This window comes from Ranitomeya variabilis, chromosome 2 (genome assembly GCF_051348905.1).
Source record: "Ranitomeya variabilis isolate aRanVar5 chromosome 2, aRanVar5.hap1, whole genome shotgun sequence".
NCBI lineage: Eukaryota > Metazoa > Chordata > Amphibia > Anura > Dendrobatidae > Ranitomeya > Ranitomeya variabilis.
The window spans coordinates 987,976,766-987,992,884 of NC_135233.1; the positions used below are offsets into that span (position 1 = coordinate 987,976,766).

At 43.0% G+C, this 16,119-nt stretch overlaps 1 protein-coding gene and 1 long non-coding RNA gene across 6 annotated transcripts in view; one reads left to right on the forward strand and one right to left on the reverse strand.

The window, feature by feature from the left end:
* The window catches only part of LOC143808394 (uncharacterized), a 426,051-nt gene that overhangs the window by 404,111 nt on the left and 5,821 nt on the right, over window positions 1-16,119 (forward strand). For all 5 annotated transcript variants that reach the window (XM_077290990.1, XM_077290987.1, XM_077290989.1 and 2 more), the window contains one exon: window positions 9,096-9,161. In XM_077290990.1, the coding sequence (XP_077147105.1) occupies window positions 9,096-9,161 (66 nt within the window). The remainder of the gene's footprint in view (window positions 1-9,095; window positions 9,162-16,119) is intronic.
* On the reverse strand, window positions 9,490-11,043 carry LOC143808395 (uncharacterized). The gene is made up of 2 exons (XR_013221947.1): window positions 10,472-11,043; window positions 9,490-10,393 (listed from the first exon to the last, which is right to left on the reverse strand). It is a non-coding gene; the product is annotated as an uncharacterized LOC143808395 (long non-coding RNA).

Below are 16,119 nucleotides of genomic sequence, written 5' to 3' on the forward strand. Positions count from 1 at the left end.
AAAGGAATTCTCGGCTCAGATACAGGTGCATGAAAAACAAAATCTTGCAAATTTTGTACCTTCGTGGCGAGATTATTCAAACCTGCAGTTACACTCTGAAGATCCATTACAAACAGGTGGACACAGAGCCATTCAAAGATTAGAAGAAGAGAAAGGAAAAAAAAAAGGCTGCAGCATAGACAGACTGGCAAGAGGTCCAATTAAGAGCACACTCAAGAGAAAAAAAAAAAAACTCTCAGCAGACTTCTTATTTCTCTCCTTTCTCAGCCAAGGATTTTAACCCTTTATGGGCCGGTCAAACTGTCATGATCTCAATGGCAAGAGAACATAGCATCAGCATATATAGGAACTAGCTCTTGGAAGATGGGAACTGAGCTGACCATGAACTAAACCTTACGCACAACTAGCAGTGGCCGGGTAGCATGCCTACGTTGATTCTAGATGCCCAGCACCAGCCGGAGGACTAAATAATGCTAGCAGAGGAAAATATAAGTCCTAGCTCACCTCTAGAGAAATACCCCGAAAGGAGACAGAGGCCCCCCACATGTATTGGCGGTGAATTAAGATGAAATAACAAACGTAGTATGAAAATAGGTTTAGCAAATTTGAGGTCCACTTACTACATAGCAGAAGACAGAAAGGACACTTTCATGGTCAGCTGAAAACCCTATCAAAACACCATCCAGAAATTACTTTAAAACTCTGGCATTAACTCATAACACCAGAGTGGCAATTCCTGTTTCACAAGAGCTTTCCAGACACAGTAACGAAACTACAGCTGTGAACTGGAACAAAAATGCAAAAACAAACATGGACAAGAGTCCAACTTATCTAGTAGTTGTCTAGGAGCAGGAACAAGCACAGAGAGGCTTCTGATAACATTGTTGACCGGCAAGCAACTAACAGAGAAGCAGGGTTATATAGCGACTCCCAATCTTGATGGGAACAGGTGAACAGAGAAGATGAAAACACCAGTTCAATTCCACCAGTAGCCACCGGGGGAGCCCAGAATCCAAATTCACAACAGTGTTTGGCTCTTAACAAGTTAAAATTTTCTTACCTGTTCTTTTCTCTAGTGTTTCACTTGACTGCTGCCTGCTCTTCAAACATGTCCTCCACTGAAGTTTCCGAAAGTGGACATGACACTGATTATGTAATCACATTTGATTTATTGATTGGTATGTATTGACTGGCAATACTTTACATGTGGTAAATCATGTATTTTCTTTACAGGTACCTCCAAGTGCGGAAAAGCAGGAGCAGTCGAGTGGAAATGAATCTTCCCAGGGTCGTCGGCCTCAAGTTGCTGAGGAGGAAAGACGGGGTGTGTTGTGGATTCTGTTTGTGGGCTCCCTCTGGTGGTTACGGCTGGTACTGGGTGACTTTGGTGGGTTGCGGCCTCTGGTTTCCACCTGTCCATCAGTGGCTGGGTGTTTCCTATTTTACCTGGCCTTTCTGTCATTCCCCTTGCCGGCGATCAATGTATTCAGATGTGCTCTGTTTGGTTCCTGCCTACCTGCTCCCAGATCTTTCAGGATAAGCTAAGTGCTGATTTTCAGTTGTTTGGTTTTTTGTCCAGCTTGCTTATTATGTCTCTATGCTAGCTGGTAGCTCTAGTGGACTGAGGTTCTCCCCATGTGCCATGAGTTGGCACATGGGTTCTTGTAATCTCAGGATGGTTTTTTTTTGATTAGGGTTTTTTGCTGACCGCTCAGACCCCTTTTGTATCGTTCTGCTTTCTAGTTTACAGCGGGCCTCAATTTGCTAACCTATATATATATCATCTCTATGTGTGTGCCTTCCTCTCATTTCACCGTCAATACATGTGGGGGGCAACTATACCTTTTGGGGTTCATTCCTCTGGAGGCAAGTGAGGTCTTTATTTTCTCTGCAGTGCTAGTTAGCTCTTAGGCTGGTGCGTGGCGTCTAGAACCAACGTAGGCACGCTCCCTGGCTATCTCTAGTTGCGTTTGTCAGGCGTAGGGCAGCGGTCAGCCCAGGTTCCATCACCCTAGAGCTCGTCCGTTATATATTTGTTACTTTGCTTGTCCTGTGCTATCCCTAGCTATTGGGATTCATGACAGTATCGCCGGCCTACAAAGTGTTAATTGTTTGGGCTGAAGCAGGAGAAAAAGAAGTGTTTAAGGGACATTTTTTTTTTTTTTTTCCGTTCAGAGTTTTGCTGTCTAGCCCTTAATTGCTGTCTAGCTGCTTCTTACCTCCTCTTAACCCTTGAATGGCTCTGATCTTAGCTGTTTAACATGGATGTCCAGAGTTTGGCTTCCAGCCTGAGTAATCTCACGGCAAAAGTTCAAAACATACAGGATTTTGTTGTTCACACTCCCATGTCTGAACCTAGAATTCCTATTCCAGAGTTCTTTTCTGGAGATAGATCTACCTTCCTGAATTTCAGGAACAATTGTAAATTGTTTCTTTCTTTAAAATCTCGCTCCTCTGGAGACCCTGCTCAACAGGTCAAGATTGTAATATCTTTCCTGCGGGGCGACCCTCAGAATTGGGCATTTGCATTGGCACCAGGGGATCCTGCATTGCTCAGTGTGGATGCGTTTTTTCTGGCATTGGGTTTGCTCTATGAGGAACCTAACCTGGAGATTCAGGCTGAAAAGGCTTTATTAGCCCTCTCTCAGGGGCATGATGAAGCGGAAATATATTGTCAAAAATTTCGGAAATGGTCGGTGCTTACTCAGTGGAATGAGTGCGCCCTGGCTGCAAACTTCAGAAATGGTCTTTCTGAGGCCATTAAGGATATTATGGTGGGGTTCCCTACGCCTACAGGTCTGAATGAGTCTATGGCTATGGCCATTCAGATTGATCGGCGTTTACGGGAGCGCAAACCCGTGCACCAGTTGGCGGTGTCTTCTGAACAGGCACCTGAGACTATGCAATGTGATAGAATTCAGTCCAGAAGTGAACGGCAAAATTATAGGCGGAAAAATGGATTGTGTTTTTATTGTGGTGATTCAGCTCATGTTATATCAGCATGCTCTAAACGCACAAAAAGGGTTGATAAATCTTTTGCCATTGGTACTCTGCAGCCTAAGTTCATTTTGTCTGTGACCCTGATTTTTTCACTGTCTTCCATTTCCGTCGATGCCTATGTGGATTCGGGCGCTGCCCTGAGTCTTATGGATTGGTCATTTGCTAAACGCTGCGGTTTTAGTCTGGAGCCTCTGGAAGTTCCTATTCCTCTGAAGGGAATTGACTCTACACCATTGGCTATGAATAAACCGCAGTATTGGGCACAAGTGACCATGCGCATGACTCCCGTTCATCAGGAGGTGATTCGCTTCCTTGTACTGTATAATTTACATGATGTACTAGTGCTTGGTCTGCCATGGTTACAAACTCATAATCCTGTCCTGGACTGGAAAACAATGTCTGTGTTAAGCTGGGGATGTCAGGGGGTTCATGATAATGCACCTCCGATTTCAATCGCTTCATCTACTCCTTCTGAGATCCCTGCGTTTTTGTCTGACTATAGGGATTTTTTGAGGAGCCTAAGCTCAATTCGCTCCCTCCTCATAGAGATTGTGACTGTGCTATAGAATTGATTCCTGGCAGTAAGTTCCCTAAGGGTCGTTTATTTAATCTGTCACTGCCAGAGCATACTGCTATGCGGAATTATATTAAGGAGTCCTTGGAAAAGGGACATATTCGTCCATCTTCGTCCCCTCTGGGAGCAGGTTTTTTTTTCGTGGCAAAAAAAGATGGTTCCCTGAGGCCTTGTATAGATTATCGCCTTCTGAATAAGATTACAGTCAAATATCAGTATCCATTGCCATTATTGACTGATTTGTTTGCTCGCATTAAGGGGGCTAGGTGGTTCACTAAGATAGATCTTCGCGGTGCGTATAATCTGGTGCGGATAAAACAGGGTGATGAGTGGAAAACCGCATTTAATACGCCTGAGGGCCATTTTGAGTATTTGGTAATGCCTTTTGGACTCTCCAATGCTCCGTCAGTCTTTCAGTCCTTTATGCACAATATTTTCCGTGAATATCTGGATAAGTTTATGATTGTGTATTTGGATGATATTTTGGTGTTTTCTGATGACTGGGAGTCTCATGTTCTACAGGTCAGGAAGGTGTTTCAGGTTCTGCGGGCCAATTCTCTGTTTGTGAAGGGCTCAAAGTGTCTCTTCGGAGTCCAGAAGATTTCTTTTTTGGGGTACATTTTTTCTCCTTCTACTATTGAGATGGATCCCGTCAAGGTTCAGGCGATTTGTGACTGGACACAACCTACATCTGTTAAGAGCCTTCAGAAGTTCTTGGGGTTTGCAAATTTTTATCGTCGGTTCATTGCTAATTTTTCCAGTATTGTTAAACCTTTGACTGATTTGACTAAAAAGGGTGCTGATGTTGCTGATTGGTCTCCTGCGGCCGTGGAGGCCTTTCGGGAACTTAAGCGCCGGTTTTCTTCTGCTCCTGTGTTGTGTCAACCAGATGTTTCACTTCCTTTTCAGGTTGAGGTTGATGCTTCCGAGATTGGAGCGGGGGCAGTTTTGTCACAGAGAAGTTCTAATGGCTCGGTGATGAAGCCATGTGCATTCTTCTCTAGAAAATTCTCGCCCGCCGAGCGCAATTATGATGTGGGTAATCGGGAGCTTTTGGCCATGAAGTGGGCATTTGAGGAGTGGCGTCATTGGCTTGAGGGTGCTAAACATCGTGTGGTGGTCTTGACTGATCACAAGAATCTCATTTACCTTGAGTCTGCCAGGCGTTTGAATCCTAGACAGGCTCGTTGGTCGTTGTTTTTTTCTCGTTTCAATTTCGTGGTTTCATACCTGCCAGGTTCAAAGAATGTGAAGGCAGATGCTCTTTCCAGGAGTTTTGTGCCTGACTCTCCTGGAGACTCTGGGCCTACTGGTATCCTTAGGGATGGGGTAATATTGTCCGCCGTATCCCCAGACTTGCGACGTGCATTGCAGGAGTTTCAGGTGGATAAACCTGATCGTTGTCCACCAGAAAGACTGTTTGTTCCGGATGATTGGACCAGTAGAGTCATCTCCGAGGTCCATTCTTCTGTGTTGGCTGGTCATCCTGGAATATTTGGTACTAGAGACTTGGTGGCCGGGTCTTTTTGGTGGCCTTCCTTGTCTAGGGATGTGCGCACCTTTGTGCAGTCTTGTGAAGTGTGTGCTCGAGCTAAGCCTTGCTGTTCTCGGGCCAGTGGGTTGTTGTTATCCTTGCCCATCCCGAAGAGGCCTTGGACGCACATTTCCATGGATTTTATTTCTGATCTCCCGGTTTCACAGAAAATGTCCGTTATCTGGGTTGTGTGTGACCGCTTTTCTAAGATGGTTCATTTGGTGCCCTTGCCTAAGTTGCCTTCCTCCTCTGAGTTGGTCCCTTTATTTTTTCAGAACGTGGTTCGTTTGCATGGGATTCCAGAGAATATCGTTTCTGACAGGGGATCCCAGTTTGTGTATAGATTTTGGCGGACGTTTTGTGCCAAGATGGGCATTGATTTGTCTTTCTCGTCTGCATTCCATCCTCAGACGAATGGCCAGACGGAGCGAACTAATCAGACCTTGGAAACTTATTTGAGGTGTTTTGTTTCTGTTGATCAAGATGACTGGGTTGCTTTTTTGCCACTGGCCGAATTTGCCCTTAATAATCGGGCTAGTTCTGCCACGTTGGTCTCTCCTTTTTTTTGTAATTCGGGGTTTCATCCTCGTTTTTCCTCTGGTCAGGTGGAGTCTTCGGATTGTCCTGGAGTGGACGTGGTGGTGGACAGGCTGCATCAGATTTGGAATCAGGTGGTGGACAATTTGAAGTTATCTCAGGAGAAGACTCAGCAGTTTGCTAATCGCCGTCGCCGCGTGGGTCCCCGACTTCTTGTTGGGGATTTGGTGTGGTTATCTTCTCGTTTTGTCCCTATGAAGGTCTCTTCTCCTAAGTTCAAGCCTCGGTTCATCGGTCCTTATAGGATCTCGGAGATTCTTAACCCTGTATCTTTTCGTTTGGATCTCCCAGCATCGTTTGCTATTCATAATGTGTTCCATCGGTCGTTGTTGCGGAGGTATGAGGTGCCCGTTGTTCCTTCGGTTGAGCCTCCGGCTCCGGTGCTGGTGGAGGGAGAATTGGAGTATGTTGTTGAGAAGATCTTGGATTCTCGTGTATCCAGACGCAAACTCCAGTATTTGGTTAAGTGGAAGGGTTATGGTCAGGAGGATAATTCCTGGGTGGTCGCCTCCGATGTTCATGCGACTGATTTGGTCCGCGCCTTCCATAGAGCTCGCCCTGATCGCCCTGGGGGTTCTCGTGAGGGTTCGGTGACCCCTCCTCAAGGGGGGGGTACTGTTGTGGATTCTGTTTGTGGGCTCCCTCTGGTGGTTACGGCTGGTACTGGGTGACTTTGGTGGGTTGCGGCCTCTGGTTTCCACCTGTCCATCAGTGGCTGGGTGTTTCCTATTTTACCTGGCCTTTCTGTCATTCCCCTTGCCGGCGATCAATGTATTCAGATGTGCTCTGTTTGGTTCCTGCCTACCTGCTCCCAGATCTTTCAGGATAAGCTAAGTGCTGATTTTCAGTTGTTTGGTTTTTTGTCCAGCTTGCTTATTATGTCTCTATGCTAGCTGGTAGCTCTAGTGAACTGAGGTTCTCCCCATGTGCCATGAGTTGGCACACGGGTTCTTGTAATCTCAGGATGGTTTTTTTTGATTAGGGTTTTTTGCTGACCGCTCAGACCCCTTTTGTATCGTTCTGCTTTCTAGTTTACAGCGGGCCTCAATTTGCTAACCTATATATATCATCTCTATGTGTGTGCCTTCCTCTCATTTCACCGTCAATACATGTGGGGGGCAACTATACCTTTTGGGGTTCATTCCTCTGGAGGCAAGTGAGGTCTTTATTTTCTCTGCAGTGCTAGTTAGCTCTTAGGCTGGTGCGTGGCGTCTAGAACCAACGTAGGCACGCTCCCTGGCTATCTCTAGTTGCGTTTGTCAGGCGTAGGGCAGCGGTCAGCCCAGGTTCCATCACCCTAGAGCTCGTCCGTTATATATTTGTTACTTTGCTTGTCCTGTGCTATCCCTAGCCATTGGGATTCATGACAGGGGTGTAAGTAGCCTTTATCAGAGTTGTAACTGAATTTGTTTTCAGTTTTAATTACAAATTATTTTTTAGTATTTCATCTATAGGTTCCACAACGTGAGGAAGGACAACGTGACATAGATAACGACCTACTTATTCAAGCTGTGCAAGAGCGAGCAGCCTTGTGGGACCCCCATGATCGGAATCATTCTGTTTCAGCCTTGATCCGACAACTCTGGAAAGAAGTGGCAACATCGCTGCTGGCTGATTGGTACCGTGCCAAGCCACATGCCAGCAAGGATTTTTGTAAGTATTGCAGTGTTGTCTGATGCGGCAGCGAACCTGTTAATGTAGGTGCATTGTTTTACAATTAATTTTTTCCTTTTTTTCAACCTTCACAGTGAAGAGAATAAAAGTCAGTTGGCGTTCGATGAGGGATTGCTTCAATAAGGACATGAGAGAGGAGATTCGGGTTCGAAGTGGTGCTGCTTGAAAACTCAGAAAATATAAGTACCATCTTCAGCTTTCTTTTCTGAAGCCTGCGGTTGCTCAGCGAACGTGAGTATCTTTTGTGCTGTCTTACTATTAGGCTAAGTGCACACGTCGCAGAATTGCCACGGAAATTTCTGCGGAAATTCTGCAACTCCTGCCGTGGGTATATCGCATGCGGAATTGGCATGCATATTCCTAGCGTTTTGCAAGCATAATTAGCTTGCAGAATGCTAGCGTTTTCCAAGCGATCTGTAGCATCGCTTGGAAAACTGATTGACAGGTTGGTCACACTTGTCAAACATAGTGTTTGACAAGTGTGACCAACTTTTTACTATTGATGCTGCCTATGCAGCATCATTAGTAAAAAGATATAATGTTAAAATAATAAAAAAAAATAAAAAATGGTTATTCTCACCTTCTGATGGCCCCCGGAGTCTTTCCGCCTCTCAGCGGTGCACACGGCGGCTTCCATTCCTATAGATGCTTTGTGTGCAGGACCTGCGATGATGTCACGATCACGTGACCGCGACGTCATCGCAGGTCCTTCACACAGCATCCATGGGAACGGAAGCGGCCACGTGCACCGCTGGGAGGCGGGAAGACTCCGGGGGCCATCAGAAGGTGAGTATATCACTATTTTGTATTTTAATTCTTTTTTTTTTACCAATTATATGGTGCCCAGTCCGTGGAGGAAAGTCTCCTCTCCTCCACCCTGGGTACTAACCGAACATGATCCGCTTACTTCCCGCATAGTGGGCATAGCCCCATGCGGGAAGTAAGCGGATCAATGCACTCCTAGGTGTGCGGAATCCCTGCGATTCCGCAAATTTAATGAACATACTGCGTTTTTTTCTGGAATGTGATTCCACTCAGGAAAACAGTGCAGCATGTGCACAAAAAATGCGGATTGCATTCTATTAAGTAGGATGCTTAATGTATGCGTTTTTTTCGCGTTTTTATAGCGAAAGACCGTGAAAAAAATGCACACAGCCTTATACTCCACACCTTTCTTCAGAATGGCTGTTCCCTAATCTGCTTTTACATCTTTTTCCATAACTCCCATGGAAATCAATGAAGAGGACCACTAATATTCACGGCCATCTCTCTATGCATTGGAATTGGCGTGCACCTATCGGACAGTGATGACTTATCCTGTGGATGGGCATTAACTATTTATGGTGGAAGTACCCTTTTATTAGGCTGTTTAATGAGTACTGTAAAGGGGTTTTCTATGAGTCGAAAAATTCTTAACCTGAAAAGGTTTTGTGTTGAATATTATTTCAGTGCATTTTTTCTTGCTTTGATGTTCTTTCTGGCCCCATTATCGGGGACACATGCCACTCCTTGGCTCTCAGGCTTGTGGCCATGTTGCCAGTTCAGCTTACTACTATTATAACTTTACCTTGTGGCGTCCTGTTCCCACCATCTTTATCCTGCCACTGTACCTCCTTGTTCTATACAGCCAACGACACCTCCTTTTCCATCTCTATCCTCCGGATCCATCTCTTGCTGCACTAATCTATTCTATCTCATTACATCCCCTTGCTCCAGGTCACCTTTCCATATGTGATGGGCTGGAGGCTCCTGAGATGGTGCTCGGTGTGGAGCTCCTGTGGGGTAAGTACAGTGACTATGGAATATGGCGTCCTCTACATGATCTGTGCCCTGCAGGGACATTAGTGGAGGAGACTACACTTGGGTTACAGTCGCTGATGGCGTCGGCCCTATCCCATGTACTACATGTGATGGATGATGTGGGGCATGATGGGGCAGTGACATCAGTCTGGGAAAGCCATATGACAGATGCCATAACATCACTGTCATCACGTGACCCAACTCCACACAAAGTATCGGATTAACCCTTAATTCCCCGCCATTTGTCACAATCACTACAGCCGTCCAACATTATAATAAAAGAATATAAAGAAGACGCAGACACAATGAATGGGGTTTATTAATTTTTATTGTTATCTATTATATTATTTAGTTTAATTTATTGTAATCATCCAGCGCCATTTATAGGATTTACTGCATAAAGAGTATGTGACCCAGAGGAAGGCGAAACAACCCCATGTGTGGGGAAAAATTCCTTCCTGACCCCATGTCCTGGCGATCGGCTAATCCCTGGGTCACTGCAGTGTCAGCGCTGGATGGGCCCTGTCACCCCTGTACATGGGGTGTTATATACTTACCTAATACTTATATTTCTACCTTATATTTATCCCTAGGCTATATAAAGCTTATATATAACTAAGGGGGCACTTACACTGGGCGATTAGCTATACTTAGCTGTTTTTATTTTTATTTTTTTAAATATACCTATCCTTTCTTACCTATATTTATCTATCCTTACTTATCTATACTTATCTTTTTTTTAATTTTAAATATACGGGGCCTATCATTTCTTAGCTATATTTATCTATTCTTAACCTTACTTATCTATACTTATATATATTTTTTTATTTTTTATTTTAAATATACGAGGCCTATCATTTCTTAGCTATATTTACCTATACTTACCTATTTTTTTTTTATTTTATTTTTTTATTTTAAATATGCGGGGCCTATCATTTCTTAGCTATATTTACCTATAGTTATCCTTACTTATCTATACTTATATATATTTTTTTTTTATTTTAAATATGCGGGGCCTATCATTTCTTAGCTATATTTACCTATAGTTATCCTTACTTATCTATACTTATATATATATTTTTTTTATTTTAAATATGCGGGGCCTATCATTTCTTAGCTATATTTACCTATAGTTATCCTTACTTATCTATACTTATATATATTTTTTTTTTATTTTAAATATGCGGGGCCTATCATTTCTTAGCTATATTTACCTATACTTACCTATTTTTTTTTTATTTTTTTTTTTTATTTTAAATATGCGGGGCCTATCATTTCTTAGCTATATTTACCTATAGTTATCCTTACTTATCTATACTTATATATATATTTTTTTTATTTTAAATATGCGGGGCCTATCATTTCTTAGCTATATTTACCTATAGTTATCCTTACTTATCTATACTTATATATATTTTTTTTTATTTTAAATATGCGGGGCCTATCATTTCTTAGCTATATTTACCTATAGTTATCCTTACTTATCTATACTTATATATATATATATATTTTTTTTAACCCCTTAGTGACAGAGCCAATTTGGTACTTAATGACCGAGCCAATTTTTACAATTCTGACCACTGTCACTTTATGAGGTTATAACTCTGGAACGCTTCAACAGATCCTGCTGATTCTGAGATTGTTTTCTCGTGACATATTGTACTTCATGTTAGTGGTAACATTTCTTCGATATTACTTGCGTTTATTTATTAAAAAAATGGAAATATGGCGAAAATTTTGAAAATTTTGCAATTTTCAAAATTTGAATTTTTATTCCCTTACATCAGAGAGATATGTCACACAAAATGGTCAATAAATAACATTTCCCATATGTCTACTTTACATCAGCACAATTTTGGAAAAAAAAAAAAAATATTAGGGAGTTATAAGGGTTAAAATTTGACCAGCAATTTCTTATTTTTACAGCAAAATTTACTAAACTATTTTTTTTAGGGACCACCTCACATTTGAAGTAAGTTTGAGGGGTCTATATGGCTGAAAATACCCAAAAGTGACACCATTCTAAAAACTGCACCCCTCAAGGTGCGCAAAACCACATTCAAGAAGTTTATTAACCCTTCAGGTGCTTCACGAGAGCTAAAGCAATGTGAAAGGAAAAAATGAACATTTTACTTTTTTTCACAAACATTTTACTTCAGAACCAATTTTTTTTATTTTCATAAGTGTAAAAAAAGAAAATGAACCACATAATTTGTTGTGCAATTTGTCCGGAGAATGTCGATATGTCATATGTGGGGAAGGACCACTTTTTGGGTGCACAGCAGAGCTCCGAAGGGAAAGAGCGCCATTTGACTTTTTCAACACAGAATTCCCTGGAATTGAGATCGAACACCATGTCGCGTTTGGAGAGCCGCTGATGCGCCTAAACAGTGGAAACCCCCCACAAGTGACCCCATTTTGGAAACTAGACCCCCTAAGGAACTTATCTAGGTGTGTGGTCAACACTTTGAACCCCCAAGTGCTTCACACAAGTTTATAACGTAGAGCCGAAAAAATTAAAAATCTTTTTTTTTTCACAAGAATGATCTTTTCACCCCCAATTTTTTATTTTCCCAAGGGTAGCAAGAGAAATTGGTTCCCAAAAGTTGTTGTGCAATTTGTCCTGAGTATGTCGATACCCCGTATGTGGGGGTAAACCTCTGTTTGGGTGCACAGTAGAGCTCAGAAGGGAAGGAGCGCCATTTGGCTTTTTCAACATAGAATTCCCTGGAATTGAGATCGGACACCATGTCGCGTTTGGAGAGGCGCTGATGTGCCTAAACAGTGGAAACCCCCCACAAGTGACCCCATTTTGGAAACTAGACCCCCTAAGGAACTTATCTAGGCATGTGGTCAACACTTTGAACCCCCAAGTGCTTCACACAAGTTTATAACATAGAGCCGAAAAAATTAAAAATCTTTTTTTTTTCACAAGAATGATCTTTTCACCCCCAATTTTTTATTTTCCCAAGGGTAGCAAGAGAAATTGGTTCCCAAAAGTTGTTGTGCAATTTGTCCTGAGTATGTCGATACCCCGTATGTGGGGGTAAACCTCTGTTTGGGTGCACAGTAGAGCTCAGAAGGGAAGGAGCGCCATTTGACTTTTTCAACATAGAATTCCCTGGAATTGAGATCGGACACCATGTCGCGTTTGGAGAGGCGCTGATGTGCCTAAACAGTGGAAACCCCCCACAAGTGACCCCATTTTGGAAACTAGACCCCCTAAGGAACTTATCTAGGCATGTGGTCAACACTTTGAACCCCCAAGTGCTTCACACAAGTTTATAACATAGAGCCGAAAAAATTAAAAATCATTTTTTTTTCACAAGAATGATCTTTTCACCCCCAAGTTTTTATTTTCCCAAGGGTATCAAGAGAAATTGGTTCCCAAAAGTTGTTGTGCAATTTGTCCTGAGTATGTCGATACCCCGTATGTGGGGGTAAACCTCTGTTTGGGTGCACAGTAGAGCTCAGAAGGGAAGGAGCGCCATTTGACTTTTTCAACATAGAATTCCCTGGAATTGAGATCGGACACCATGTCGCGTTTGGAGAGGCGCTGATGTGCCTAAACAGTGGAAACCCCCCACAAGTGACCCCATTTTGGAAACTAGACCCCCTAAGGAACTTATCTAGGCATGTGGTCAACACTTTGAACCCCCAAGTGCTTCACACAAGTTTATAACATAGAGCCGAAAAAATTAAATATCATTTTTTTTTCACAAGAATGATCTTTTCACCCCCAATTTTTTATTTTCCCAAGGGTAGCAAGAGAAATTGGTTCCCAAAAGTTGTTGTGCAATTTGTCCTGAGTATGTCGATACCCCGTATGTGGGGGTAAACCTCTGTTTGGGTGCACAGTAGAGCTCAGAAGGGAAGGAGCGCCATTTGACTTTTTCAACATAGAATTCCCTGGAATTGAGATCGGACACCATGTCGCGTTTGGAGAGGCGCTGATGTGCCTAAACAGTGGAAACCCCCCACAAGTGACCCCATTTTGGAAACTAGACCCCCTAAGGAACTTATCTAGGCATGTGGTCAACACTTTGAACCCCCAAGTGCTTCACACAAGTTTATAACATAGAGCCGAAAAAATTAAAAATCATTTTTTTTCCACAAGAATGATCTTTTCACCCCCAATTTTTTATTTTCCCAAGGGTAGCAAGAGAAATTGGTTCCCAAAAGTTGTTGTGCAATTTGTTCTGAGTATGTCGATACCCCGTATGTGGGGGTAAACCTCTGTTTGGGCGCACTGCGGAGCTTGGAAGGGAAGGAGCGCCGTTTGACTTTTTAATCTCTTAATTGTGAGAGCGGACGCCATTTTGGGTTTGTAGATGTGCCTAACAGCAGAAACCCCCCACAACTGACCCTGTTTTGGAAACTACACCCCTCAAAGAATTTAATCAGGGGTATATTGAGCAATTTGAACCCACATGTACGACACAGAGTTTGATAACATTAGGTCGGCATACTGAAAAAATTCATTTTTTTCCACGAGAATCTTGTTTTAGACCTGAATGTCTCACTTTTTCAGAAATAACATCAAAAAGTGGACCCCACAATTCGTTACCCACTTTATTATGAGTGCAGCGATATCCCATATGTAGTCAAAAAGTTCTGTTTGGACAAATGGCAGGGCTTGGACAGAAAGGGGCACAATGTGACAAATTTGGCTTTATTTGAAATTGAAGATCCAGGACCCATTCAAAGCTTCTAGAGATATTGAGCAAAAAAGAAAATCCTTCCAGGAATTATTACTCACAAAGTGAGGCATGCTCCTAAAACACTTTGGCTGACTATAAAATTGGTCTTGCTAACAAAACAGTTGTCCCGCATTTGCGTATATTGTAGCAGGAAGAATAAACTGTACTGGAATGAAGGGCAAAATGTGTAGCAAAATGCAGCCAACTATGTGGCAAAGCGGAGTTTGTTCCAAAGATGAAAGAACACCATCAGGGCTAGAATGGCACAGCAGACACTTTCAGAGACTGGTCGTACAACGTCCTTTTAGCTCCATCAATCCCTATATGGGGACAAATGTGCCAATAGACGTGGTACACCATAGCAAGCTCCCACCCGCCAAGGTCAGAACCGCTATATGCACAAAACAACCAGTTCTCTATAGAAAGTATTGTCTGGTACCAGAGGTTCGGCAAGAACCATAAAGTAAAGCCCATAGTGTATAAGTACGGAACTTCCTAATTTTTTTAGAAATCCTACAATAAAATGATCATGCCCGTATCATCAGCATAAATATAAGTAATATAAATGGAAGCCAAAGTTTTGTGTAGCAAGACAGTCATAAAAAATGGTCAAAAATAGATAAATGGTCAAAAATGTTTGTGAGTAATCAAGTCCTAGAATTCATTTTCAGATGATCTCACTTTTCAAGATCATTTCTGGGGTCCACATTCTAACGCTTATTGACATGGGTACGTGGACGAGAATTTGTTGGAATAGTAGTTTGGCATGGGATTGATCAAGTTCTAGAATTGTCAGATGACCTGACTTTGCAAGAACATTTGTGGGGTCCACACTCTAGAGCGTACAGACGTGGGTACGTGGATGAGAATTTGTTGGGATAGTAGTTTGGTATGGGATTGGTCAAGTTCTGGAATTAATTATGAAATGGGGTAAAATGGGATCTACTAATTAAAATAATATTTATCAATTGTTCCAAATTGTACTACTTGGGCCACTAAGCAGAAAATAAAAATTATTGAAAAAAAAAAACCAAACTAATAATTGTAGGTGGTGTGGTAGGTCTCAAAACAGGGGGAGATACAAAGGCCTGGTTGGGATGGGCATGTGGGGCAATAGAATCGGGAATCACTCCGTCTGCCATGCTTTCTGCAGACTCGGCACCTTTTTTGAGGATACCTTTGGGTGGGAGTGACAGGGACAGGGTGAGGAAAATGGCGTTCTGAAAGTCTCCGGGAATCCTCAGAGTCGAAGGCTTCCCCCGGTGCCATGGACTCAAATATGAGGCTCTCTACAACTTTCTCCTGAAAGTGCAGGAACGTAAGTGGTCCTTGTGATTTTTTATATAGGACAAAACTGTTATAAGTGGCAGTTTGGATTAGATAGATTGCCACCTTTTTATACCATGCCCTGGTCTTCCTCTTGACCAGGTATGGTTGCAGAACCTGGTCTGACAAGTCTACGCCACCCATGTGTTTGTTGTAGTCTGTGACGCAGACAGGTTTTTCTTTGTCCCTGGTGGCACCCCTCTCTCTGACCGTCACAGTGGTGTCCGCATGCAGTGTGGAAAGCATGTAGACGTCCTTCCTGTCTTTCCACTTCACTGCAAGAAGTTGGTCGCTTGCAAGTGAAAATGACGCCCCCCTCTCCAAGCGTCTGGACACCAACTGTGACGGAAGCCCCACTCTATTTTTCCTCACTGTCCCACAGGCCCCTGTATTTGCAGCATGGAGGGATTTGTATAGGGGGATGCTCGTATAATAATTGTCCGTGTACACGTGGTACCCTTGATTGAGAAAGGGCGTCATTAGCTCCCAGACAATTTTGCCTGGGATACCAATTGTCTGGGGGCAGTTTGGGGGGTTTATTTGGCGGTCCCTACCTTCATAAATTAAAAAGGTGGACGTGTACCCTGATGAGCTCTCGCATGCTTTATATAATTTTACACCGTATTTGGCTCTCTTGGAGGGAATAAATTGGCGGAATGACAGACGGCCCTTGTAGCTCATCAAGGACTCGTCGACTGCCACATTTTGCTCTGGGGTATAGGAATTTAGAAAGGAAGTTTTTAGGAGGGAAATTAGGGGTCTTAATTTATTTAGCCGATCGTAGTTGGGGTCAGTTCTTGGGAGGGCTTGGGAATTGTCACTAAAGTGGAGGAATCTCATCAGGGCTTCGTAACGGACTCGGGACATGATGGCTGCAAATACAGGGGTGCAGTGGACAGCTTTTGTTGCCCAGT